The 27,466-nt window shown below is 43.8% G+C and overlaps 1 protein-coding gene across 1 annotated transcript; it reads left to right on the top strand.

Moving 5' to 3' along the window:
* Positions 1 to 332: 332 nt before the first annotated feature.
* On the top strand, positions 333 to 27,435 carry LOC118086927 (hepatocyte nuclear factor 4-beta-like). The gene is made up of 10 exons (XM_035119026.2): positions 333 to 656; positions 10,724 to 10,895; positions 12,110 to 12,204; positions 15,124 to 15,230; positions 16,411 to 16,566; positions 18,311 to 18,398; positions 19,927 to 20,079; positions 21,317 to 21,553; positions 22,535 to 22,654; positions 23,275 to 27,435. The coding sequence occupies exons 1-10, from the start codon at positions 539 to 541 to the stop codon at positions 23,412 to 23,414; spliced, it is 1,386 nt and encodes a 461-aa protein (XP_034974917.1). The 5' UTR covers positions 333 to 538; the 3' UTR covers positions 23,415 to 27,435.
* Positions 27,436 to 27,466: the final 31 nt, after the last annotated feature.

Here is a 27,466-nt window from a genome sequence, read left to right as displayed (position 1 = left end):
AAATATTGATATTTAAAACCCTATAATAAAACCTAGAACAAAAAAGTGCATGATAGCCTCCAACACTTCGTGTCCTGCAGAAAGAGTATGTTAGATCATCTGTCGTTGCCTGCACTTTTCAAAATGTTTGCTTAAGGATTGCCATAAACCACACACTATTGAACGGAGGATGCAATTTAAGTTGATTTAGACCAGGTCTTATCTGCCACCATATAATCATGATTCAGGGCATAGACTCATAGGGCACAAGGCAGAGAGAGAGAGAGAGAGAGAGAGAGAGAGAGAGAGAGAGAGAGAGAGAGAGAGAGAGAGAGAGAGAGAGAGAGAGAGAGAGAGAGAGAGAGAGCATGCAATAAAGACTAGGTCATTTCTACCTTCCAACCTTCTGATAGTAGTGGGGGAGGGAACAGTGGGAAAGTTAGGTAATGATTTGTCATCCTCAAGCCTGCCGTAGTTGTCAACCCTACCGTGCTGGAGATCCTCGCTGTGATTGACAGCAGGGTCGTGGGGGCCTCACTTGTCTCTGTTGACAGTAATAATGCGGATTTGTCAAAGCCTAATGGACATGGAGATGCCAGATTACGCCGAGTCCCTCGACTCCTCATACACCATGTTGGAGTTCGAAAACCTGAGGGTGCTGCCCACAAACTCATCAGGTGAGTGAGGAGATGCCTTCTGTTGCCTCTCCAATCGGCCTCTGCTTACCTTTGTTCAAATGTTGTCCTCTTTGGTGGACAAGAAGAAATGGGGTCGAAGGGTGGAGGGTGTCGCATTTGTGTGGGTGAACTCTTGGACTTCTGCATTGGGACGGGTCTTATGCTGCGGCCTTGAATTATATTGCCGATAAGGGACTTAGATTGAAAAGCATGTTATATTGTGATTGAGAAAATGGATTTCTAATCAATGGAAATTTCTTGGGAAAGGTGTATTCCACACCCCACACCTCTTATTATGACATCACAATGCTGCAAAATACTTAGTCAATAGCAAAGACTATTGTTTATTAAGCCTGGAAAAATCTACTTTCCGAATATTATGCCGATGATGTATTTATCAAGTAAATGACATTTTATACCACTGCCCACTTTGTTTGACAAGAAGTACCATTGATAAATGAGATGGTGGGGAGAGATTACGTATGAAATAGCTTGACCTCCTCCTCCTCCTTCCAAATCACTCTCATCTGAAGCTGATTTCTGGGGCACAGGGAGAGAGGTCATCAGAGTTTTGTTGGGCATGTTCATTGTGAATGTTCACTGAACTTCCATATATTTAGAATCTCATGTCATCTTGGTTCTGATTGTAGCTCTTGGAATTCTTGACCATTCAAACCCACTCTTTACACACGTTTCCCCCATCTACCAGCTGAGGAGAACATAACATTTTACATATCAGATGAAGTACAACATTTCATTTTCCAGAGGGGGAGCTGCATTTGTCTGCTGTAGCAAACGCAACAGAGAATGCTGTGCTACCTTAAAGATGAACACATTAATGACTGGATAAGCTTTTGCGGACTACAGTCAACCCCATCAGTCCATAAAACCTCACAACCATAATAAATGAGTTAGTCTTTAAGGGGAGACATGACATTTCAAGCATCCGATAAAATGAGCTCGAGTCTTGTGCTACAAGATTTCTATTAGTCTTTAAGGTGAAACACAGGTGTCTCCCTGTTCTTCTTAAACAATATGGTGACACCTTTCTGTGACTTTGACACAGAAGGCTTGTGGGTAGCCAGAAAGCTTGAGCTGATGTTTCCTTCAAATATGTTTTTCCCCCCCTTACAACCTGTGGCTCAAGTGTCACTGACTGGACAGGACATCATTCCTAGGAGTATTTCTTGTGGTTCCCCATGACCCCAAATTTCAGCCAGCCTCTGCTATGGACCGAGCCTTTAGTGTGGTAGACCCTGCCCTGTGGAACTCCTTGCCAGTAGAAGTTCAGCAAGTCCCTCCCTCCCTTCAGACATCTTTTGAAAACTGTTTAATTTAGAAAGGGCATTGCAACCTGATTTTTCTTTTAACTGATCAATATCTATTATTATTTATTGACATTTTATTAATGTTCTTAATGATGTGTTATGGATCTTTGGTTGGTATTTATCTCCATAGCTCCACCTTGCTATATATTTAGAAAAAGTTAGGATTCATAAATAAATTATATCTATACAATAGTGTAGAAACAACATGCTAGCTTTTCTGAAAGGTGAAGGCTGTTTCAAGTTGGCATTGTGGTATTTGCCTACTTGTTAATAAGTAAACCAACATAGTCAGGAACTTGCTGTTTTGAAATGAGCATGTTTGTCTTGGGTAAGCATCCTCATCAAAAATTTGTCCAAACAGCTTAAAAAAAGAAAACACCCCATTCCCTACAACCTAGCCAAAACGTTGAGACCGCGATATATCCCATTAGTAAAGTGATCCAAATAAAAGAGGTCTATCCAAGAGCTTTCACAAAGCTCTTACAATAGACAAACAGTCATCTTTTTAATGGTGTTTAGGGAAAATTAGGGGAAGTGTTTGCTCAAATTATGGAATTAGCAACTGGTTTAGAAGAAAGGAAAGGCTTTGTCTTCTTTTGTGTTCTCAGTCTCATTCTTATCCTGGGCTTTGGAGCTTTCACTAGTGCCCCCCCCCCAAACAAAAATGAAGTTTGGTAAAGTGATACTTCTCTGTTACAGTGGGGAAGGGGGAATATATTGATCCCTGAAAGGAAGTTTGTTGTTGTTTAGTCGTTTAATCGTGTCTGACTCTTCGTGACCCCATGGACCATAGCACGCCGGGCACTCCTGTCTTTCACTGCCTCCCGCAGTTTGGTCAGACTCATGTTCGTAGGTCCGAGAACACTGTCCAACCATCTCATCCTCTGTCATCCCCTTCTCCTTGTGCCCTCCATCTTTCCCAACATCAGGGTCTTTCCCAGGGAGTCTTCTCTTCTCATGAGGTAGCCTAAGCTTCAGGATCTGTCCTTCCAGTGAGCATTCAGGGCTGATTTCCTTCAGAATGGATAGGTTTGATCTTCTTGCAGTCCATGGGACTCTCAACAGTCTCCTCCAGCACCATAATTCAAAAGCATCAATTCTTCGGCGATCAGCCTTCTTGATGGAAGTTTACATTGAAACATGGAAACATGAAACATGGAAGTTTACATTGAAAGGAAGTTTACATTGAAACAAAATTAAGACTCTCAAAATGGTGGTGCATCATTGAAGGGGAGGAGATATTTTTGCTGGCACTGCTCCTGCTTATTCTCTAAAGGGTGGTTTGGCACAAAAACGCTGAGGCTGACTTTAAAGATGCAGAATAAAATTAAATCGAAATGTCTTTTAAAGCGTACAAAGATGGTGTTGACATGAGGTGGTGGTGGTAAGCTGCACTGCTTATCACCAGAGATATCACGAGCACTCTCTTGAGTAAGGTGTTCATGACATTGACGCAAGCACACCTAATAGGACTCTGCAAGTTTACTGGCTGGAAAACTGAGCTCCCCTCCCCGCCACCGATTGCAATTTATTGCAGCTTGAGCAACAGGGAAATGGGATATCCTTGAAGCAGAAACACTTTGCAGAAGGAAAACTTGGCGGATCTCATCTTGCATGATAAACAAGCAACATCTGTGCACTTGTTTCTTGAAAAGCTCATCGTTGGGTAGGGTTATAGATTTGCCCCATTGAATCATCTCGTTTTGTCAAAGTCAATGCAGTTTCCAATGCAGATTTCAGAGTTGAAAGAATGTAAGAATTGAAATCCAGTGATGAAACCTTGTGACTATCTTAATTTTGTAGTGATTTCCCGTAACCTTCAATAACCCCACTGGATTTCAGTGGCCTTTCTGTAGCCTTCCCTTGCCTTCCCAGTTGTTAAGATGATCTACTTCTGATGTGAAATTGGGGAAGAGCTCCATGGTAGAGCATCTGCCTTGCATGCAGATGGTCCCAGGTAACATCCCAGCATCTCCAGGCAGGCCTGGGGAAAGCTCCTGTCTGAAACCCTGGAAAGCCATCATCAGTCAGTGTAGCCCAGGGTTTCCCAAACATGGGTCTCCAGCTGTTTTGGACTACAATTCCTATCATCCCTGACCACTGGTCCTGCTAGCTAGGGATGGTGGGAATTGTAGTACAAAAGCAGCCAAGTTTAGGAATCCCTGGTGTAGACAATACTGAGCTAGATGGACCAATAGTCACTTGGTATAAGACAACTTCCTATGTTCCCATGTGAAGCCAGCATAAATTGACCTTACAAAGGACACCCATGTGGTTGCTTGGCGCCATTGCTACTCACTTCCAGGTGGACAACAAAGACAGTTTCATTTCAGTGGCATTTTTTTTTAAGACTGCCTTGGGAAGGGGATTTTATGCTGACCCTGTCTTTGTAATAATTTTAGTTTGTTTTATCTGGTATGATTGAAATTGTTCTTGCTTCATTTATTAGTACGCATGATTTGATTTTGATTTTTATTTTAAAGAAAATCCATCTTGAATACTTAGTGGGAAAGTGGGATATAAATTGTGGCAATAAAAGAAAGAAATATCTCTTTTTAGTAGATTTTGGAATTTTGAAGACTCACCAGAAGTGGATTGAACCAGAACAAGATGTATGGTTGTAATCTAGAATAATTTATGATCCTGTTTCTCATCCCTCCCCCCTCTCCCCTTTCCTTCCTTTTCAAACCAACTCTTACAAACTTGAGAAATATTCCCCACCATGCTACATCTGTTTATTTTTCTCTTAGGTACCATTTTAGCTGTCCTGGTCTTCTTAACCTACATTGTTTATGTTGGACTAACACCTGCCCCATGATACAATTCCTCATATTGTTGTTCCAATATTTGGCTGGTGTATCTCATTAATTGGAATTGCTTTGACAACTGGCTTGGAAAAGGAACTTCTCTTATGAAAATGTTTCATTGTTTGCCCTAATACTTTCCCCCATCCTAAAAGTTCAGCATGACCCTTTTCAAAAAATGTCACAGCTGCAATCTGGTCCATGGGTGGTGGCCAGGATGACCAAGTCAAACAAGGGAAGCTTATTATAGAGTAACATACAAGGCAATAGACTATATATCTGGATTCATGGAGAAGTGCACAGGGCATCGGGAGTAAAAATGGCTCTGCTCTTGAGGTGTGGCAGAACAGGCCTGATAACGTCAACCTATGCAACGTCTCAATGCCGTTTCAATGAGCCTCACCCCACTCGTTGGCAAGGAAATACCCATAATAAAATACATTGTTACATTGAGTAAGCTGCTATCACATTACCAAGTGCCACATGATGTTCGTTCTGCACTTGAAGGGAATCATAAGAACGTTAGAAGAGCTTTCTGGATCAGATCAAAACTCCATCTAGTGCAGCAATCTGTTCTCACAGTGGCCAACCAGATACTCTGTTGGGAAGCCTGTAAGCACTCTCTCCATCTGTGATTACCAGCAATGGGCAACAGCACCTACTCTTTGGAACGCCCTGCCCATTGATATTAGGCAGGTTGCCTTCACTGTATTGTTTAAAAACTTTTTTTTGTTTCACCAAGCTTGCAAAGGCATGCTATTTTAACATGCAATTTTTAGCAGGTAGTATGGCTGATTTTATTTGCATTTTGAGAATTGGTTCATGTCAGCTTGACTTTACTGCTTGCTTTTGCCAATATTTTAAATGGATACTTGTTATTGCTCTTTGTAAACCCCTTGAAGGTTTCCTGTCCAGTGAGCAGGATATACATTTTGTTCCATAAAATGTACAGAAGAAGAAAGCAGGGAGAAACTTGACACACAAGCTGCAATTCCACTGCTAGCTCTGTGGCATTAAAATAATAATTGAGATTCCGAGATGAAAACTAGGACTGATCCTTTGTTATATATAGAGAAGCTCTAGGCTGCTCTGAGCAGAAATCCACAGGGAAAACTATTTCCCATGTACACCTCTGGGCCACAATCAGCTTTGCCTGTTTAGTCCTGTTGCTTTTAAATAGTTAGGGGCCCTACAAAACCTATTTATTTACTACTTATTTGCCAAGGTGACTTCTTGTTGTTGCTGTTTGCATTTCTTCATTGCTTACTCCAAAAATGTCTGAAAGTGACTTAAAATTATAAAAGCATACCTGATACAGAATTTAAAAGACATCAGAGAGATGAAATAGCATCCATTGACTAAATCCTGCAACAACAAAAAGGGCAAAAATCTTACCCCACACTACTAAAAGAACACCACCAATGCAGCCTAAGGTACTGTCATTCCCACGTGACCCCAATTATCAGGCAATTAGTTGACTGAAGAGTAACATCTTTGCTTGCACTTAGAAGTTGAGAATGATGGCACCAGGCACTTCTCTCTACGCACACACATAATGAAAACACACAATAAAATAATTTCACCAGAACATTAAAATAAATTAAAGTGTACAATAAAACATGCCCATTAAAACAACACAACAATTTAGCTGATTAGGGAAATGTTTGTCTAAACAAGTGTGTCTTCAAGAGCCGGAGGAATGCCAATACTGATGGGGCATCTCGGATTTCAGCAGTGAGATCATTCTACTACGCTGGTTTCAACAATGAAAAAGCCTGCCTTCACGGTATCACAAGCTGATAGCCATCAGACCATGGTGACATTAACCAGGTTCCATTTATTGCCTGTAATGCCCTTACTGGCAAATAGAGTGAAATAAAGTATTTTGAGTAACATGACCCAGAGTTGTTTAGGACTTTATAAGTAAGAAGGAGTAACAAAGAAATAATTAAGTCTATCTTGTTGAGTGATAACCATAAATTTTACGTTTTCTGGTTTAAACACCAGCCCTTTGTTCTGCATGCACTGTATATATTGAAGATCAACAATGTGCTACGCACTTCCTCCACACATGATGCGGTTGTGAGGATACATTTTCTACCCCAAGACATTGCCATAAATTCCCAAACTGCACACAGTGCATCCATCACAGCCAGAATGTTTGTGGAACTTGGACCAAGTAGATTATTTTTCTGCCAGAGAATTCTCACCACAAATACATCTCAGAGCCACTCCCAGGAATTATTTTCATGCCCCAGAACAAGGCCATTTATTGTATTTAAATTAGGGTATGTTTAGAGGAGATCTAGAACCCAAGTTCTATTAAGAACATGGGCTTCAAGAATTATTTAAAGAATTATTTTTAGCCTGCAGAAGTTTATGGAGAGACATCATAGTAGTCTTCAAATCTCTGAGGACTGTCACACAGAAGATGGACAATACCTGGGCTACATCTGCACCATACATTTAAAGCACTATTTAAAGCACCCTTTAACAGTCGGCTGCAATTTTCAGATTTCTCTATCAAGAGTGATTGATTGTTAAACCACTCTGGAAACTACAGCTCTGCGAGGCGAAATAAGGGATCTCCTAACAATTCTCATCACATTTAACAAACGACAGCTCCCAGAATTCTTTGGGGGAAGCCACAACTTTTTAAAGTGGTATCATAGCGCTTTAAATCAGGCATCCCCAAACTTTGGCCCTCCAGATGTTTTGAACTACAATTTCCATCTTCCCCGACCACTGGTCCTGTTAAGCTAGGGATCATGGGAGTTGTAGGCCAAAACATCTGGAGGGCCGCAGTTTGGGGATGCCTGCTTTAAATGTAGGCTATGGTATGAATGTGGCCATATATTGCCTGCTTTCTTCCCACCCACCACCTGCTTTTAAAAAGCACTTCATCCCCCCTCCTTTTGACATCACCATAGCATCACTAAGCAAAGGCATTGAGGAGTATTTATGGCCAAATAAAATGCCATCACCATATATCCCAAGCTAACATTTACGTAGCTGAGTTAAACCAATGAGAGGTGGCAAGCATCAACAAAGGATTGCATTTTTTAAGGTTTCAGAAGGCAGAATTGGAGAGATGGCCCTGCGACACAAAATATTAATGCCAATGATGCTTACCTTGGTCAGGCACCTTTGTGGGACGGCACCAGGATCCAGTAAGCACTCTGGTGGCGAGGGGTTTTCCTGAGCCTGGGTGAACCCACTGGAGAGGAGAGTGCTGTTGTGTTCAGGTCTTGCTTGCAGCTTTCCTAGGGGCACCTGGTTGGCCACTGTGAGAACAGGATGCTGGACTAAATGCCTAATTGGCCTGGTCCAGCAGGACTCTTCTTATGCTATCTTTCCAAACACCTGAATGGCTAAACAAGGGAGGGACTTTTCAGTGCTCACACCTGAATTGTGGAATTAGCTTCCAGAGATACCCACCCAACTCCATCACAGTTGAGCTTTAGGCATCTGATTCAGAGAGCAGAGGAGTCAGTAGATGACCAGCCTCTTCATTGCTGGGTGGCTTGGCTGCTTTACTGATGCTGTAGTCCAGGCATCCCCAAACTTCGGCCCTCCAGATGTTTTGGACTTCAATTCCCATCTTCCCCGACCACTGGTCCTGTTAGCTAGGGATCATGGGAGTTGTAGGCCAAAACATCTGGAGGGCCGCAGTTTGGGGATGCCTGCTGTAGTCTCTTAAAATGGTATGTTGTCTTTTAATTCTGTTGGTTTTATGGCCACAAGCCACCTTGGTGAAGGTGAATATGAGAACGTCAGGTATAACTTATGGCTGTGCACAGCTCATCCATCAAGCCTGTGGTCTCAATTGGGGTGGGCAATCAGGCTACCTACCCCAATCCACCCCACCCCAGCCACCTACCCCTAATTAAGCATACAGCTGGGGGGGATGTTGCGACTCTCCCCTGACTGAGAATAGGGGGGTTGAACCTGGAGGGGGCGCTGTTTTGCAAGAGGCTTTCCTGCAGACAAGCTACTTGGGAAGGAATACCCGGCACTAGCTGTTGCACAGAGACACCAATCATGTGAGGTGCTGCTTCAGAGACGGTGTATCAGGCAGGGAGGAGAATCAGGTGGCATTGGGCTCCTATCTTCTCTTGGGAAGATGCAGCTGGTGGTCAGATAGGCCTTGGCCTCTTAGCGGAGGTTTCCTGTCCACCGTCTGCCTCTCATTCCTGCCTGATGCCAAGTTGGTTGCATGTTTTTTTAATGTGAAATGGCAGCTGCCTTGAATGAGAAAGCAGCATTGGTAAAATAAGGTGGTCTGGAAGGGCAGTTGCTGGAAGATCCCTGTGCAAGACAAGAAAATAGAAGTCCATTGGGATACTTCCATGTGTGCACAGTCTTGTTGCACCATCTTTTGCACGTAGCCTTGCACAACATTGCAGGATACTTGCTCACAGAAGATGCATTGCACATCAACACACAATGTTTTTCTGGTGGCTCTTGCACAACAGTTAAATTGAACAGCACCACTGCCAGAAACTTGTCCTTTATTGCATCTTTGGATCCAACTCTAAATAAATAATGCTTTCCCTCCCCCCAAAAGATTGTCAACTGATCCTGGGTCGGCTGCTTTATTTATCTGCTCTCTTGTGTGGTGCAGCTTGGTTTAGTAGCATGAACCACCTGAATCAATAGCTTTTTAATGCTCAAGAATCTGTTTTGTTTTGTTTTCTATTTCAATACCTATAAGGCAGCACCTCTTGCACTAGTACTGGTCTTGGCTTGTAGCATCATATTCCAGGACTGCATAGACCAGGCATAGGCAAACTCAGCCCTACAGATGTTTGGGGACTACAACTCCCATCATCCCTGACCACTGGTCCTGTTAGCTAGGGATTGTGGAAGCTGTAGTCCCAAAACATCTGGAGGGCTGAGTTTGCCTATGCCTGGCATAGACTGATTTTCAGGATCCTGATTGAACTAGCTTAGGAGTGGGCAGATCTTGCTTCCATGGCCAATTTCTGGTGGACCACCTAGTGTCAGCTGCTGGCTTTGCTAATTTAGACCAAATTCATATCATAGACATAAAGCACTGTGATAACACTTTAAATCAGGCATCCCCAAACTGCGGCCCTCCAGATGTTTTGGCCTACAACTCCCATGACCCCTAGCTAACAGGACCAGTGGTCAGGGATGATGGGAATTGTAGTCCAAAACATCTGGAGGGCCGAAGTTTGGGGATGCCTGCTTTAAATAGCCATGGCTTCCCCCAAGAATTCTGGGAGCTGTAGTTTGTGAAGGGTGCTGAGAAATGTTAGGAGACTCCTCTGTTCTCCTTACAAACCAATGATGCCCATAGTTCCTTCTGAAGAGTGATTGATTGTTATACCAATTTTTGAATTGTAGCTCAAGGTGGGTAAAATGTGAGTCTCCTAATAATTCTCAGCACCCTTAACAAATTCTACTCAAATAAGTAACAAATTCGACAGCTCCCAGATTTTTTGGGGGGAAACCATGACTGGTTAAAGTGGAATCATAGTGCTTTAAATGTATGCTGTTAATGTTGACTCATTTATTACACAGCAGCGGGCCATGTGGATTTTGATTTTAAAAATAAGGCAAGACCCAATACTCTATGGGTTGGGTTGGTTTTGTTCCTTTCCAGAGCTGGTCCAAGAGGAAAGATAGAGCTTACCTCCCCACCCATTCCATATATAAAAGCCAACCAGATTGGTGGTTGCACCAAACTTAGACATAGGTGGTGAGACACCACCCTCCACTCCACTAGAGGGCAGTAGATTAGTTTATAAGTTACTAGGCAGACCCAGCTGTATCTATTCTACTCCATACCTCTTACCTATGGTCACCTGTGGCAGCTGCCTCCCTCTGCCTCACAGTAGGACTGGACCTGTTCCTTCCACCCCCAGGACACCCACTTTATTGACCACTGGTGAACTCCCTTTTTTTGCAGATGCCATTGTTTCAGAGTCAGGGAGTGGCGGCCTGCTGGCAAATGGGATCAGCTCAATGTGTGCCATCTGTGGGGACCGTGCTACTGGGAAGCATTATGGAGCTTCCAGCTGTGATGGCTGCAAAGGGTTCTTCAGAAGGAGCGTCCGTAAGAATCACGTCTACTCGTGCAGGTAGCTCTGTTGTTTTGTAGGGTATCCTTGGACACTGACCAGCTTTTCCATAAGCTTTGAACATTATCACTGGCTTGAAGATGAATGCAAACTTGAAATTTTCTCTAGTTTGCACTGCCTGAAACAATGTGTGAACCATCCTTTGAAATTCACACATTTCCTAATTTTGCAGTGGAGTTCTCCATCCAAGGAGTTTGTACAAAAATGTGCATACTAGGGTAAAGTTTGCATATAAAGGCATGTTTCCATGAAAATAACACACAACAGTGCATTATATTTGGGGAAATTGCATGCAAAAACAAGCACATTTTAACCAAAACTGGATAGCTCAGTTGTTTAGAGTGTGGTGCTGGTAACAGCAAGGTTGCAGGTTTGATTCCCATAAGGGACTGGTGCATATTCCTGCATTGCAGGGGGTTGGACTAGATGATCCTTGGTGTCCCTACCAACTCTATGATTCTATGGTCAGGTTACGTTTGCACCAAATTTCTGATAAATTCTCATGAGGACTGTTTTAACTAAAATTCATAAATTGCTACAGTAGCTTGAAAAAATGAATTTAAGTGGGGGGGAATGAGAAATGGAGAAACAGACAGAATTGCCCATCTCTGTTGGCTGTCCATGAAGCTGCCCCAACACTTAGCTGAAGCTAAGCAAGTCTGGCCAGTGGCTGGATGGGTGGCCACCCAGAGACCACTTGTACTCCACCTTGGGTTCCATTATGGACAAACAGTGGGATATAAAATGTAAAATAAAATAAGAGTCTAAGACATTTCATTGCCTGAGGCAAAGAACAAGATAGCTCTCAACCCAACCACACTAACAGTTGACCCTTGCTTCAACCCCGGCAAAAGGACAGCGTACAAGGCAGCAGGATTTGGGATGGGCTGGTAACTCATTGTATCTGCTTTGCACCCCAAAACTCCCAGGTTTAATTCCCAGCATCTTCAGGCAGGGCTGGGAATGTCCACTCCCGTCTGAAACCCCAGAGAGCTGCTGCCACTCAGCGTAGACAATACTGAGCTAGATGGGCCAATGGTCCGACTTGGTATAAGCTTCCCCTCTTCCTCTGCTTAGCAGGGGAGTGTCCAGCCTTTAGCATTGCTCATTGCCACCTTCACCCTGGCACCTGCCGTCGAAGGCAGCTGGCTCACTCTGCCTAATGATAGGACTGGCCCTTCATACCACCAATGCTTGCCTCTTTCCCTTTCTAGATTTAGCAGGCAGTGCGTAATAGACAAGGACAAGAGGAACCAGTGCCGATACTGCCGCCTGAAGAAGTGTTTCCGGGCAGGAATGAAGAAGGAAGGTAAATGGTTTTAAACTATCCCCTGATCCAGACTCCCATATGCACTGCTGTGACGCTAGCCCTGCATTCAGTAGCCTGCTGCTAGCGTTGGGGGAGCTGATGAGTTGTGCCAAGTTCCACATCAGCAAATTCCTTTGCAGCACCGTCGATGAGGGTGCTGAATCACAATGGATGAATCCTGAATCATAAATAGGCAGAGCTGGATCATGTGGTTTGGAAGAGGGGGGGGAGGGTGGAATTTTTTTAGGACGTTGCCCAGGCAGTGCCATCCCACCCAAGACATTTTGCTTCCTGAAGCAGAGTTCAAATTTGTATTAGTAGTTTGATTTATTGCCTACTGTTCACTATGCAGTCTCAGGGCAGCTTTCAACCATTCAAAAATACATTAAAACCAGTTAAATACAAATTGCGATCATAAGAAGACGATGGGCCCTGAAAATATACCTTTCTAGTGTCAAAGGCCAGAGGTGCATCTTCAGTATTTGATGAAGACAGTATAGTGAAGGTGCCAGATGAAACACGGTGAAAAACAAGGATAGAAACCTCATCTAGCTTTAAATTTCCTAAGCTGCTTTGAGAGCTTTATGCAGGAAAAGGGGACTATTTTTAAAAAATAAAATAAGTAATTAGTCTATAAGCAGAGCACCAGATGTTGCAATCAGACCCTCATCGTTTACACAGGATCTGCATATCTAGCGAAAGTTTTGGGAAGTTACTGATTTGCTTCCTTTGCCATAAAAATGACCTCTACTGGGACATTTATCGATTTCCTGTGGGTTTTTTTTTATTTCCGCCCCTTGCCCTACCCTGATCCACCCCCTCTGCAGCAACCCAATCCGATTTCAGGGGAAATGAAGCCAATTGTTTGGTTGGTGTTGCACTAGGAAGTCAAACAGCAAACACAGTCCTGTTTGTTCAAGATTTTGGACATGGAAGGGACATTGAAGTTTCCCATCATTCGATTGCAGAATGCTCAGCAAAATTCAGATATAGCAAGGCTCCTGACAATAAATACCCAGTGATTTTCTACACCCTAAATCCTGGTCCAAAACACCAAGAAGGCATTGAGTTGGCAAAGGCCGAGTCAAAACTTGCTCTGTGATCATGCTGCATTTACAGTGATGCAGTTTCAGTAAGCCTTTGTATCTTTCTAGCCTTTCAGATAGGCTACTGGCCTCAGCTTAGGGATGGAGGAGGAGAAACTCAATTCAGTTTGCATTTATGGGGAAACCTTCCTAATTCACACTTTCCGTAATAATAGTACATGGTCTGAAATGCAGCCACCCTTCAAAATTCACACGTCTTTGAACTTTGCAATCTACTTCTCTAGTCAAGTAACAAATAGAAAAATGCACATACAGAGGCAAAGTGTTCACAGAAATGCATATACGGCATAAATGAAAACTGCATATAAAAATGCATTATGTAAGGGGAAATCGCTTTGTGTGTATATTAGGGAAAGCTGCATACAAAGGTGTGTGCATTAGGAGGAATTCACACTAAAATGCTGCTGAATTTTCACAAGGAAAATGTGGAGAACTGAACCTAAGGTTGGGAAACAGAAAAACTGAAATTCACAGGTTTGCCCATCCCTGTCTCAGTCTTAATGTTTCTTTTCATCAGAAATGCATTGCAATGCACTCACCGCCTAATAATGACTTACTTTTACAGTAGGTAAAATATTAACTGGATAGGTTTCTTTCAAGGAGCCTCCTGCGATAATGCCAAAAGCATCTTGAGAACGTCATGCTTTAGGCTGGGGGGTTGCTATCTGCCCTGAAGGGAAAATAGAAAAATATACACCATAAACCACACAAAAGATAAACTAGGAGCCACTTTGCTCTCCAAAGGGTGTGATTATGATAGGAGCATTAATACAACTCACTTCAACTGGATCCTGTATTCATTTGTGCTTGAAACAGTATGTGACACACCTGCTTTTTTATCTCTTGCGTGGATGACCTTTTGGCCTCACTTTGTCATAAAATAATTCTTCTTTCTGTTCTCATGGTATATATGCCTAGCTTATGCATCCATATACCTAAGTGGGTCCCACAAAAGCTTTCAACACAAAAATGTGTTTCAGTGTATCCGAAGAAGTGTGCATGCACACAAAAGCTCACACCAATGACAAACTTAGATGGTCTCTAAGGTGCTACTGGAAGGATTTTTTTTTATAATTTTTTCTTTCAAAAATGTGTCTGTTAGCCTTTAGGGTACTGCGGGAACACGCTGAGTCAGACCACTGGCTCATCCAGCTCAGTATTGTTGACACTTAATTTGTATCCTGGGCTTAGTGTAAATGAAAACAGATGCAACTTAAACCACACAATGAATATCAACAGCAGCACTGAAAACAAACCACACAGAGAGACAAAAATACAGCACCCACCCTCAGAAGACACTGCCGCAACAGCCAGTTGGTGGCCAAGGACTGTTAGATTAAAAAAAAATACATCTTTGCCTGCCGGCAAAAGGAAAGAAGAGAGGGGGCCATTCTAGCTTCCCATGGGAGGGAGGTCTACAATCTGGGAGCAGCCAGCAAGAAGGCCCTGTCTTGTGCGCTTACCAAATGTGCCTGTCATGGTGGCATAGAAAAGCCTCCCCAGAATATCTCAAAGCCCAGGCAGGCTCACATAGGGAGAGGTGGTCCTTCAGAAAGGAATATGAATTAAAAGGGTGTGAACATTTGCAAAGGATTCTAATCACGTCCCCACCAGAACACTTGCCTATGGGTTCTCCCTACCTGGCCTGACCAGTTCCCAAGATTCTTAGCATCTGCATTTGGTGCAAGTCCAGTAAGAAATGTAAACTTCAGAAATTCCAGTGCAAGTCAGCCCTCTTGCTTATTGACAGTCGGTTGTGTGGCCATTGGAAGTGATGCCTGCCTGACACAGTTGCTTCGTCTCTCTTGCAAAGCTGTACAGAATGAGCGTGACAGGATCAGCATCCGCCGGAGCAGTTACGAAGACAACGGAGCCTTGTCAATCACCATTCTGACCCAAGCAGAGGCGATGGCGCATCAGGTAGGAGGGGAACCTCCCCCCCCCACATTTCTTCTTACATCTTGTGGGCATTGGGAGTCTACTCCCCCTGACGTCCTTAACCATACTGAAGCCTGGCAATAGGGTATAATCTTCCACTGCACCTAAGGCAGCACAATGTGAGTCGGGTCACATCTAAAGGTGAACCTACCTAGTTCGTACTTTCCAAAACAATCTGCAAACTGAAACACAGCCATCTTATGAAATTTGTGTATTTCCATATTTTGCAGTGCAATTTGTCAAGCCAAGTAACGGGTTCAAAAATGCATACACTAGGGTGAAATGTGCAATAAAATGTGCATATAAGCAAAAAAGAAAAAAGAAAAGAAAAAGTGCATTGTGTTAAGGAGAATTGCATATATGCTCTGAAATGAATTTTTGTGAGAACTAGTTGTTGGGGAAATGTGGATGACTGAACTTAAGGCAGTCAAAATGAGAAACCAAAATGGACAAATTCATCCGCCCCCAAGCAACAGGCTAGTTTAGGAGGCCAAAGCAGGCCAGATACATGGCTATGAACTCATTAGCCTCCCTGAATGCCCACATTTCCTGAAATCCCCAACATCCTCAGCTGGGCCTTTCCCATTAGCTCAAATAGATGGGGAAGCTTCTGACTGTATGTTTGGAATCTGTTTATCATTTTTTGGCTGTAACATCCAGATCATTTTTTTCTATCCTTTTCTTTATTCCCTTTCCTTGTCCAACCACTCCCTACCACATGGAGCATCTTATCCAACAATGAACTCTGGAGAACTCTTAAGCTTGCCACATTTTGGCTACTTTTTGTTTTGTCCTAAAATAAAGGTATCAGCCAACTGTGTACTATGGAGTTAGTTTCTCTCTCTGTCTCTCTCTCTGAAGAAATTCTAAAGTGCCCCAAACAGGAATCAATAAATAAAATGCAAACCTCTTGCACAGAAGGACTACAGATTTCCAGAACTTGGAGGGTGAGTTTGGGCACAAGGCAAATTCATAATGTCAACATACACTGTTGATAGAATAGTTGTGATCTATTGCCACCTTCTGGACAAAAGGGTAACTTTCCATTTGGGCACAATAGACTCATCTATATGGAGGCGTGTTATATGGAGGCGTGGGAAAATGGGGAAGAAGGAGATGTAGGATTACCTAGTTAAAGGATGCCTGATTTTTTCTCTTATAGTATTCAGCTCTCCGTCCTGTGCACAGTGCTGATATTGCCATGAAGAAGATTGCGACAATCAATGATGTGTGTGAGTCGATGAAGCAGCAGCTCCTGGTCCTCGTTGAGTGGGCAAAATACATCCCAGCATTCTGTGAGCTTCCCTTGGATGATCAGGTGAAAAAAGCAACTTTTAGGGAGGAAGGAGGCATGTGTGGCTTCTGCAACCTGGATTCTTTGAATGTTATGCTTTCCTTCTGCAGACATGCGATGTGCAAAGGAGAAACCTCCTAACTCAAAAATCTGTACAGTTGTTTGTTTCACAACAGTTATGGATTGATTCAGTGATTTGGGAGAGAGAGAATAGAAAACCTGGGTGTAAAAGGTTAGCATTTTTCAAGCCAACACATCTACTGGATGGCAATTGTGACACAGAGCCTCAGATATCAATGAACTGGATGGGTAGGATTTCATGGAATGTTAGGGAACATTGCACTTGCTCAAAGAACAGGCATTTTCTGCTTCTGAGAGGGAAATGGAAGTTGTCAGTTTGGCTGAAATGAAAGCATTGCACAGACCCTAGAGACAGGAGTGGCTTTTGGGGGTTGGTCTAGGAAGAAGTCTTCAGTCCAAGAGAGAAGTAACCCCCATAAGCAAGCTATCCAAAAACAGGGTAGAATGGACTGAGAAAAAGGTACCTGAAGGGAAGGTGTTGATGGAAGAGAAGGGAACTTGGGTAATTGGACAGATGAGGCAACAAACTGGGGCAACAGGAGGCTCTGAAAAGACCTCACAGCACTTAAAGGAGGTGGGGAAGAACATAAGAAGAGCCTGCTTGATCAGGCCAATGGCACATCATGGATCAGGCCAATGGCACTGATGGTTGTAGGTAGGCAACACTGTAGGAACCTAGGGAGGCAATGAGCGTGAAGAAGCTGTAGGGAGGTTACTGGGGAACAGATTTCACATGTTGAGGCCAGCTTGGATGTAACAATCCTAGCTGCTACCCCAGTTTAGTAGGCTGGGGGGAAAGTATCAGGTCACTTCTACATTACCAAAACATATATTTTAACTTGGGTATGTTTTAAAGTATGGTTGTGAATTTTTCTCAGTTTTATTGTTTTATTTTTTGTAAATTGCTTTGAGGGCTCTTTTTTTAACAATTAAGTGGTGTATAAATTTTTATGAAACACACACACACACAGAGGGGGGGGGAAATGCACCATTTGTAAAGGAGACAAAAGGAGAGGACATGTTTGCATACAATTTGCAAATGCTCATTTCCTACCTATAGAGGCGCATTGAAAGATAATGGCTCTAATTCACACAGACCTGTGACCAGTGTGGAGAAGGCTGCGACCAGATGAGCCATTTGCCTAGTGCTCACTGTCAAGTCTCACCTGCTCTCCCTTCTTAGGGTCCTTTATTTTTAAACCAGGCTTAGGCCAGACAGCCCTTCAAACAGAGGCCACCTTCAAATAGGGACCGACCTCTGTAGAGTTGGACACATGGCCACCCTAGCCAGCCCTTCACACTCTTCTTTTGTGGCTTTGTGGCTTCAACCCTAGTTGATTTAAAACAAGAGTTCTCCCATATACTCCAATGGGCAACTCTCTGGTTTTATGTGCATTTAATTAACAATGATCTTAAACCTATGGTTTGTACTTGGTTTAAGGTCTTAGGATTTCCCCCCTAGTCCCAGTAAAGGGAAGAACGTATAGAGGCTGTAGGTAGGTAGAAAGGAAATTTATGGCAGCACCAGACATAAGGATGTGGGCTGATTTAGTTCATGTTTTGATCACTTCACCAGAACTAGGATCTGATCAAGATCCATTGTCGACCTGCATCAGTAAAGCAGACTACAGTTCAGTCAGTATGAAATTGTTCTTCCTTTTCTCTCTTTCTCTCTTGGGATTCACAGGTTGCCTTGCTAAGAGCCCATGCTGGTGAGCACTTACTGCTGGGAGCTGCAAAGCGTTCTATACCGTACACGGATTTTCTATTACTAGGTAAAATACCCATGCACTAGAACACACCTCATTGTCTAGTTTCCACAGAGTAACCAGATCTCTGTACTCTCTCTCTGTTTTCAAAACCACAGTGGTTCATTGTTATATTTTTGGTGTTCTAGAATAAGACAACTGGAAAGATTACCCCCAAAGACCATATTTGAACTGCTGACCTTCTGATCAGCAAAGCCCAAGAGGCTCAGTGGTTTAGACCACTGTGCCACCCACATCCCTCTAGTAAGTTAACAGTAATCTATAAACACCCCACCCTAAAATGTATCACCCTAACACAAGAAGATCCCTGCTGGATCCTGTTTCCCACAGAAGATAAGCCAGGTGTTTCTTTAAAGCTCACATGAAGCAGGGCAAGAGGTTCACTCTACCCACTGCACCTGGTGCTATTCAGAGGTAGACTGTAGCTGAACATGGATGTTCAATGATCAATAGCTGCTGATAGACCCATCCTTCACGATTTCATCTAGCCCCCTTATAACTCTACATAAGTTAGTCGCTCTTGTCACATCCTTTGGTGGCAAATCCAACAAATTATTTATTTATTTAGAACAATAAAGCATGCATGCATATATATATATAATTGATGGAATTTATGCAGTATGTGAAGAATTATTTTCTTCTGTCTCAATTTCACTGAGCCTTTATTATGAGAGAGGGGGGAATATCTCTTTGGTTCCCTCTCTCCACACTCTCCACATTAGACAGCTTTATAAACAGCCACCATATAATATCCCTTTTACACTGCAAATCTATACATGTCTACTCAGAAGCAAGCCCCAGGGAGTTCCATAGGACATACTCCCAGGAAAGTGGGCATAGGATTATTGCCTTAAAGTGTGATCTTATGCATCCATTGTCTACTCAGAAGTAAGCCCCCCTGAGTTCAATGAGGCTTCCTGCCAGGTAAGAGTACACAGGATTGCAACCTAAAAAGCCCAGAACACTCTAGCTTGGAGATGGGACCCTCAGATGCTAAACTCCAACTCCAAACTCCAAATGTTGGTTGGGGCTGATGGGAGGTGGAGTCTAAGGACATCTGAAGGTCTACAGCTTCCACATCACTCTTACATCCTTTCCCCAACAGAGAAGGGGGTCCACCCTTTTCATCCTTTACCACCAGGTTTTCAGACAAGGCAACCAGAGAACTGTGCCTTAACTTTGGTGAAGAGTCCCATTTTTAGAGTCCCAGAAGCTTGTTCATTCTTACTTGCGGGGCCAATTTGTTAAAAACAATAATTTTGAAACAGCACATCAATATTTGCCCTAAACGTTGGAGAAGACCTAGAGAGCTCAGTGGTAGAACATCTGCCTTCCATGTAGAAGGCCCCGGGTTCAATCTCTGGCATCTCCACATAGGGCTGGGAGAGAACTCCCTGTCTGAAATACTGGAGAGTCAGTGAAGCCCATACTGAGCAAGATGGCCAAGGATCTGACTCAGCGTATAGCAGCATCTTATGTTCCTCTTTGCATCAAGGTAAGATGCTTTTTCTCCGCCCCCCCTCCCTCTTTTCAGGAAACGACTTCATCATCCCAATGCACTGTCCAGAGCTTGAAATTGCCCGTGTAGCTACCAGAATTCTGGATGAGCTGGTGAAGCCCTTGCGAGAAATTCAGATTGATGAGAATGAATACGCTTGCCTGAAAGCCATTGTGTTCTTTGACCCAGGTGAGGTCCTCTCATGTGCTACTGTCCGTTAATCCTCAGAGGATGGTTCAGATTTCAGCAGAGAGGCTTCACTGCTTATCTCTGTCCATCCACTATGCTTCAGGTTCCTTCCTGGACCAATGGTAGCCCCTTCACCCTTTCTTCAGAACCCTCCCACAAACATCACTTTTCTTCAAGGCCTTTTGCTGAACCCCTTAATCCTCTAGGTATGCTGGAGGAATTTAGTTTTGGTGAATCTGAAAAGTGAACTGACCTGATCTACAGCTTCGGGGTTAATGTGTGGATCGGAATGCAATTTTCTTTTGGATTTTGCACTTCTCTGGATTTTACAACATGGTTCTTGACTTGTGCGATTTAGCATTTGTATTGTAGGAGAAAAGAGTGTTTAGAAGTGCATAGGTTGAAATAAAATATATTTTTGAAACAGCTATTTTTCAATAATGTATGTACTGTATTTAAATGCAAATCTTCATGCAGATTTCTTAGAAAACAGCAACAACATATGCAATAAGAGGATAATTTATTTATTTTAAAAAGGTATAGCCTGAGTTTCACCATCTCAGTCCCCAACAGTCTTACAAAATAGAAACATTTGAAACATATACAACATTTGGAACATAGATTAAATGCCAGACATTTAAACACCAGTGCAGCAGAGTCCTCCTGGCATAAAACAGTTTCAACCAGGTGTCTGAAATTTAGCAGGAGTGGTACAGGTTAATGTGGAAATGGGTTGCAACAAGCTATGAGCATATGTGAAATTAACATGGGGCACCTTTATCCCATAACCAAACCTAAGTCCATCCAATGGTATTTGCCCTTACCCATCCCTTGCTCCTCTTGTCTCTCCTTCACCCTCTTCAGTTGTCTTCACCACATGTCCATTTCCTGGGGCGAGGAATTCCACAAACTGGGCTTCACTAGGGAGAATGTTCTTTCATGCACTGTTGCGAACCACATCTCAGATGGTAGCAGGGCACACTGAGAAATCTCCTTAGGTGATCTCAGAGGGTATGGTGCGTATCCTAGTTGCAAACCCTTTAAGGCAGGGACAGGGAAACTGCTGCCCTCCAGATGTCGGGCTCCAACCCCCATCAGTCCCAGCCAGCATGGCCAATGGTCAGGGCTGATTGGGGGTGGAGTCCAACATATGGAATACCACAAATTCCCCTGAGTCAAATTGCTGCATGCAAGCCAAACTAACCTTAGTTAGTTTCTCTCTCTCTCTCTCTCCCAGATTGCAAAGGCCTGAGTGAGCCCGGGAAGGTGAAAAACATGCGTTTTCAGGTACAGGTGAATTTGGAGGATTACATTAACGACCGGCAGTATGACTCGCGAGGCCGATTCAGTGACATTCTCCTCCTGCTGCCTCCTCTCCAAAGCATCACTTGGCAGATGATTGAGCAGGTTCAGTTCGTCAAGCTCTTTGGAGTGGCAAGGATCGACAGCTTGCTTCAGGAAATGCTTCTGGGAGGTAACAAACAACATTTGGAATGGTGCTGTGTCTTTCTCACTTGTGTGTCTTAAAACAGAGCTGAGGACCCTCAGGCCTGGGGGCAAGAATGTGGCCCTCCAGACCTTTCTATATGGTCCTCAGAACTCTCCCTAGGTCACACTCTTCACTAGCTTTGTGTCATGCCAGAAATGTGTTTGCCTTGCTCCAATGTGTCATTGAACTCTGGTAATGCCCCTTGTTTCCACGGATAGCGAACGTACAGGTGTGTGAGACACTAGCCTATTAGGCAAAGGTAAACTTGCTGCACCCACTTTTGCCTCTAGCCCCGCCCACTGCTGGTATATGGCCCTTGCAGAGTTGCCCAGAAGGAAATGCAGCCCTTGGACTGGAAAGCTTACCCCGCCTGTACCTTTAAACCAAACTAGGGGCATAGCTTCCAAGTACCCCGTTTTCCCCGGGAACCCCCCGTATTTTCTTACCGTTTCCCACAGGTGTCCCGAATGGCAAAATACCCTGTATTCCCCCGGATTACAGAGCTCCTGTTGGCGGCCATGTTCTTCTGGTGCCGCGCCAGCACCGGAAGTCTCTTCTACGCACTTCTGGACATGCGTAGAAGCGACTTCCGATGCCGTTGTGCCCATTTCCAAAATGTCCGCAGCGCCAGAAGTCGCTTCTACGCACCAGACATGCTGATCCCGGATTTTTCAATCTGGAACTTGGCACCTATGACTAGGGGGAATGACACACTTTGGGTGAAAGCCAGGAGACAAATCCATCCATCCATTTGGGTGTTTGCATACAAAGAGAATGGCATAATTAGAAAAAAGCTTTCTGAAAGCTCAGAGTGGGTCACATCAATAAAAGCAAAAGGATTGCATTAGGCTTTCCCATTAAAGGCAGAACGAACTTCAAAACAAAGAAAATGACGCCTGTGTTTTGTACAGTATTTGGTCAATAATGACTGGCAGAATGAGACAGCTTTTCTCTCTGTTCATGCAGGGACAACTATGGATGCACCACAGTACCAGTCAGGACCTTCCAGCCTTAACATGGAACCTCTTCCGGGACACATTGTGCTCCCCAGCAGCATCGGATCAGTAATTCACACCATTTCAGCCTGTAGGTGTCCAATTTCCTATCTGTTTCACTTAGTTAAAACCTTTGCTTATTAAGATCTTTCCTCTGAAATATTAAATTCTGAATGTGCACATATTGGAACATTTCAGAAAGGCATGCACTTTCTTCCATGGAGCGAGGATAAGAAGAGGAAAATCTGGGAGCGATGCTTCAATTTCACTGTGAAAATTTAAGCTGCAATATGCAATTTCCTGAAAAGGAAATTGCATACTCCAAGTGCATATGTCTTCACAGCAATGGGAGAAATTGTACGGGGGAGTAATGTAATTCAATGATAGCAAAGATGCTTTGCACCCAGAAGTACTCCGGTTTGATCCTGCCAGGATCCTGTCCAACCCAGAGACCTCTTTGGAGGAAAAGGTTCAGGGGATGATTACATACATAACATTTGCAGACTTAAAAAAAAAGCTAGTGAATGCTACTCATATAAACTTGTATGATTCCAATTCCTGATCTCCAATGAACATGCAAATTGCAGCAATATCCACTCCTGTTCCCATTTCTGATGGAATTCCCCAACATTTATAGTCCTGACCCACTGGCTGAAGACTAATGCCAGGCTATTGCAAATAACACCTTTTTGTGTTTTTTCCCCTCCACAGCATCTCCTGAAACATCCCTTCCTTCTCCTTCGACCAGTACAGGAAGTGAAGATTACAAGCTAGGTCCTGCCCCCAGGCCTGAAGTAGTACCTGCGACTGTTTTGCCTCAGGTGGTGATACCCAAACAGGAGATTCTATAAAGAACCACGCTGAAGAAATCAATAATTTAACCTTTCAAGTCTTAAGTCCAACCATCACTGTTCCCACAGTAGCAGCTAGCACTGCCAACCTCGCGGGGCCCTTTTCAGACACTGAAACAAAATGGCACCTTTCAACAAAGACAGGAGAGAGCTCACCTGTCGGCAGTTTCCCCTTCCTATGGGCTCATGTCATTTCCTCAGTTAGAATTGTAAGGTGTTTGGGGCAGGTGCTTCCTAATGAAGCTGCAGGGGTTCTTTGTTAATGGAGATTAAGTAGAAGATAGGCGCATGTATTCTAAGTTCTCTTGGTGACGGGTCTTCATGCTTGTGCGTGTTCAAGCTTTCCAAGCTCTGCCTACATACCAACAATGTCTGGAAAGCTCAAGCAGCAGACAGACTCAGAGAGACACGTTCAAAAATGAGAAGCAAAGAGCAGGAAGCACATTGTGAACCCTGGACCTGTCTACTGCTCTCTTCTCCTCTGGGAAGCTCAACAGTGCTTCAACACAGAGATACTCCTTCATGGGGCTTGGCAATATTACATCTTATGAGGCCTGAATAATGTGCTGCATACTAGGGCAAGCAAGCATAAAAGCATCACCAGACCTTGTTTCCAAAGTCCCATACCCTCCCACATTTCTCCAATGAAAATAGGGATGTCCTATTCCATAATAATACTAATTTTACTATTTATACCCTGCACATCTTGACTGGGTTGCCCCAGCCACACTTGGTGGCTTCCAATGAACAACAACATTCAGCATTAAGAAGCGTCACTATACAGGGCTGTCTTCACGTGCCTCAGGGGGTCGGATAACTCCATACTCTCCAACATTTCTCTGATGAAAATAGGAATGTCCTAAGGAAAAGCAGGACATTCCGGGATCAGGTCGGGAACTGGGACAGTTCTGTAAATCTGGGACTATCCCTGGAAAATAGGGACACTTGGAGGGTGTGGGATTCCAGTTGGCTCCCACTGCAGAACATCCAGTATCTCAATCTTGCAGCACTCACTAAAGAGAGGCCCACTGACATTATTATTTGTGTAATTAATAGATGTTAAGTGCTGTTTGCACTCTCCTCAGTTGGTATCTCAATGGAGGTTGGTCCATTTGGGCAAATGGGGCACTGCCCCACCAGCCTCTAGCTGCTGTCTGGCAGTCCCCAGCTGCCTGCCTTCTTGCTCCAGCATGTGGTGACACTGGCTGTCAGCTTCCAACTTCTTAAGTCCCAGTGTTGGCCCTGTAGAACTCAGTGGGGAGGAGGATGGGGACAAAACTAGAATTAGCTGGCTCCACCTGTCCTTGGCTCTGTTTGTCTATGTGGGTCTCCCTGGCTATGTGGGTCTCTCTGGCTTCTACCTTACCAGTTCCAACGGGCACCAGTCTCCACTGAGGAGCATGCTGCTCATCAAAAATTGGCAGTTTATTTTCTGTTAACACTCCCAGCTGTTGTGTGGTTCTTTTGGAACAGAATAAAGGATACATAATCCAAAGTGGAGAAGATTGGTTCTGCTCATATCACAGCCTCTGCCAAAATTGATTCCTACATTCCCATTGCTATTTCTTTTGATCCCATAGGTTTCTGTTTATGAATGTCTGATCAGCATACTATTAGGACTTCCTAACGTTTCCAAGATTTGTTATGCCATTTTTAAAAGCTGTCAACATTTGAAAATAGGAACATGCTGTGCTTAAATAAAAAGTCACGAAGTGATACAAAAGTATGCTTCAGTCTTTCCATTGCTTCTTGGGGACAGAAGCCTCTTCATATGTGTCAAGCTATGAAGTGCTCCTAAGAATATTTATCACATGAAAGCCACAAACCACTGTATTGACTTGGATGGATGCATTGCGACTGCTGCCCTCATGAAGCGGGAACCACAACTCATAGCAATGATTAAAAGCCAGGGTCACCAACGCTTTGGACCCAGCGGTTACATTTGGGATTTTGAAAAAGTGCTGTGGCACGAGTCACAAAATGGCTGCCATGGAGACATGACAGAACCTAACACAAAATGGCTGCTGTGAGGTATGTGGCAGAACACAAAATGGTACCGCCGTGCCTCTCCATCAATGGTAAACAAAGGCACCTACACTCAGCACTGCCAAACTTGCCCACGGAGAAAGAAGCTCTTGGCATCTCTCCTATGTTCAGAAGGGTGTCCTGGTACACAATGAACTGTGGACATGCTTAGGAGGACATGTTCAATATAACAGAGGCTGAGCCAGTGCAAATAGGAAGAGAGTGGAAAGAGCACTCATGGGATGTGGATTTTTGAGGGGAGACCTTTTTGATGGAGACCTTTTGGAAACAACAGAGAAGGTACTTGCAGACACACATGTGGGCACCACCTCTGATTTAAAGCCACCTTCTGAAGATTTTGAGTTGAGAAATATCCTTTACTACATGGAGTGTGTGGGGGTATCAGCAAATACATTCACCATCAACACCATACCACATTTTCCCATGTACCGTGTTTCTCCGAAAATAAGACACTGTCTTATTTTTCCTCAAACAACAACACACTGGCTTATTTTCAGGGGGTGTCTTATTTTTCTTTCTCCTCCTGCCGCGGCCGGCATTGCTGCTGCGCCTATCATTATGTCTTATTTTCGGGGTATGGCTTATATTCCTTGAATGCTTTAAAATCCTGCTATGGCTTATTTTATGACTACGTCTTAAAATAGGGGAAACAGGGTATAAGACACCCCCATGTATAAGATGACCCATATTTTTTAACCCAAAATTTAAAAATTAAGTTGTTTAGCTTTTGGGGTGGGGGAGGTCACTTCCACTAATCGTTCACCCACCTACCCGCCACTGCTGATCCCACACTATGCCGCCACCAACGGCCCACCGCCCACTTGCCGCAGCCGCCAATCGCCTGCCCATCTCGCCACAGCTGCCAATCACCTGCCCAATTGCCGCAGCCACAGCCAATCGCCTGCAGGCCTTGCTGCAGCCACCAATCACCCGCCCAATCGCTGCTGCCAATCTCCTGCTTGCTGCTGCCATTAATTGCACATCCCCCCTCTGCATTCACTATCACAAGACACCCAATTTTTGCCTTCTTTAAAAAAGCAAAAGGCATTGTCTTATACACGGAAAAATACAGTATATTCTATTCTAGCCCCAGCAGGGGAAGCTAGTTTACATGCTATGAAAGTCAGTGGGCAGCACGCAGGGATGTAACAAACGTTTCATTCAAAATGATACCAGTCTATGACTTATGCTAGGACAATGCAACAATGTCATGGGTAGGAGTGGTTGCTATGAATACATGCAGATCCTGTTGATTGCTCCTTCTTGTAAAACTGTGTTTGACATCAGGTATAGCAGAGGCATATTTAACTACACCTCTGTTGAACCAAGATGAAGCTTCCAGGGTGGCCACATGTCATCTTTTACAAAACACTGTTATCTGTTTGAAGGAGTCCTCTGTTGCAGAGCTATCTGGTCCAAGTCCAGTCTACAAATAACCAACACTTAAGACTGAAGAACAAGAGGTTTCCTGGAAACTTAAGGCAGCAAACTGAGTGAGCACACAGGAAACCTAGCTTTCCTCACTATGTAGAGATGTACTATATTTCTACAAACAGGAGATGGGTCGGAGCTCAGAGGTAGAGTATTTACTTTGCACCCAGAAGGTCCCAGGTTCAATCTCTGGCATCTCCATGTAGGGCTGGGAGAGACCCACAACTGAAAAACTGGAAAGAGCTTCTTCCGGCCAGTCTGTGAGCAAGATGGACCAATGCTCTTAGTATAAGGTACCTTCCTATACTGTAGTCCTAATATGACCAGATACCAGGCTTAACCAAAACACGTTAACAGTTGTTTCCTCTTTGAACAGCTGAAAAATAAAATGTCCTTGAAGGTAAGGAAGTTCTTAAAAGACAAATGCACAGGGAACAAATGACTTTTGGTCATCTGTCCCCCCTAATGCCTCCTGTGTTTGGTTTCAGAGTTCCTGAAAGTCTTAAGTAGGTATTCTTCCCAAATTCAAAAAGGATACCCAGACTTCTATGCACGCAAAACAAGAGCTCTGCTGT

The sequence above is a fragment of the Zootoca vivipara genome, chromosome 6 (assembly GCF_963506605.1).
Source record: "Zootoca vivipara chromosome 6, rZooViv1.1, whole genome shotgun sequence".
In the NCBI taxonomy this organism is placed as follows: domain Eukaryota; kingdom Metazoa; phylum Chordata; class Lepidosauria; order Squamata; family Lacertidae; genus Zootoca; species Zootoca vivipara.
The sequence above is the reverse complement of the archived record's forward strand: the minus strand, read 5'-3'. Positions and strand labels throughout refer to the sequence as shown.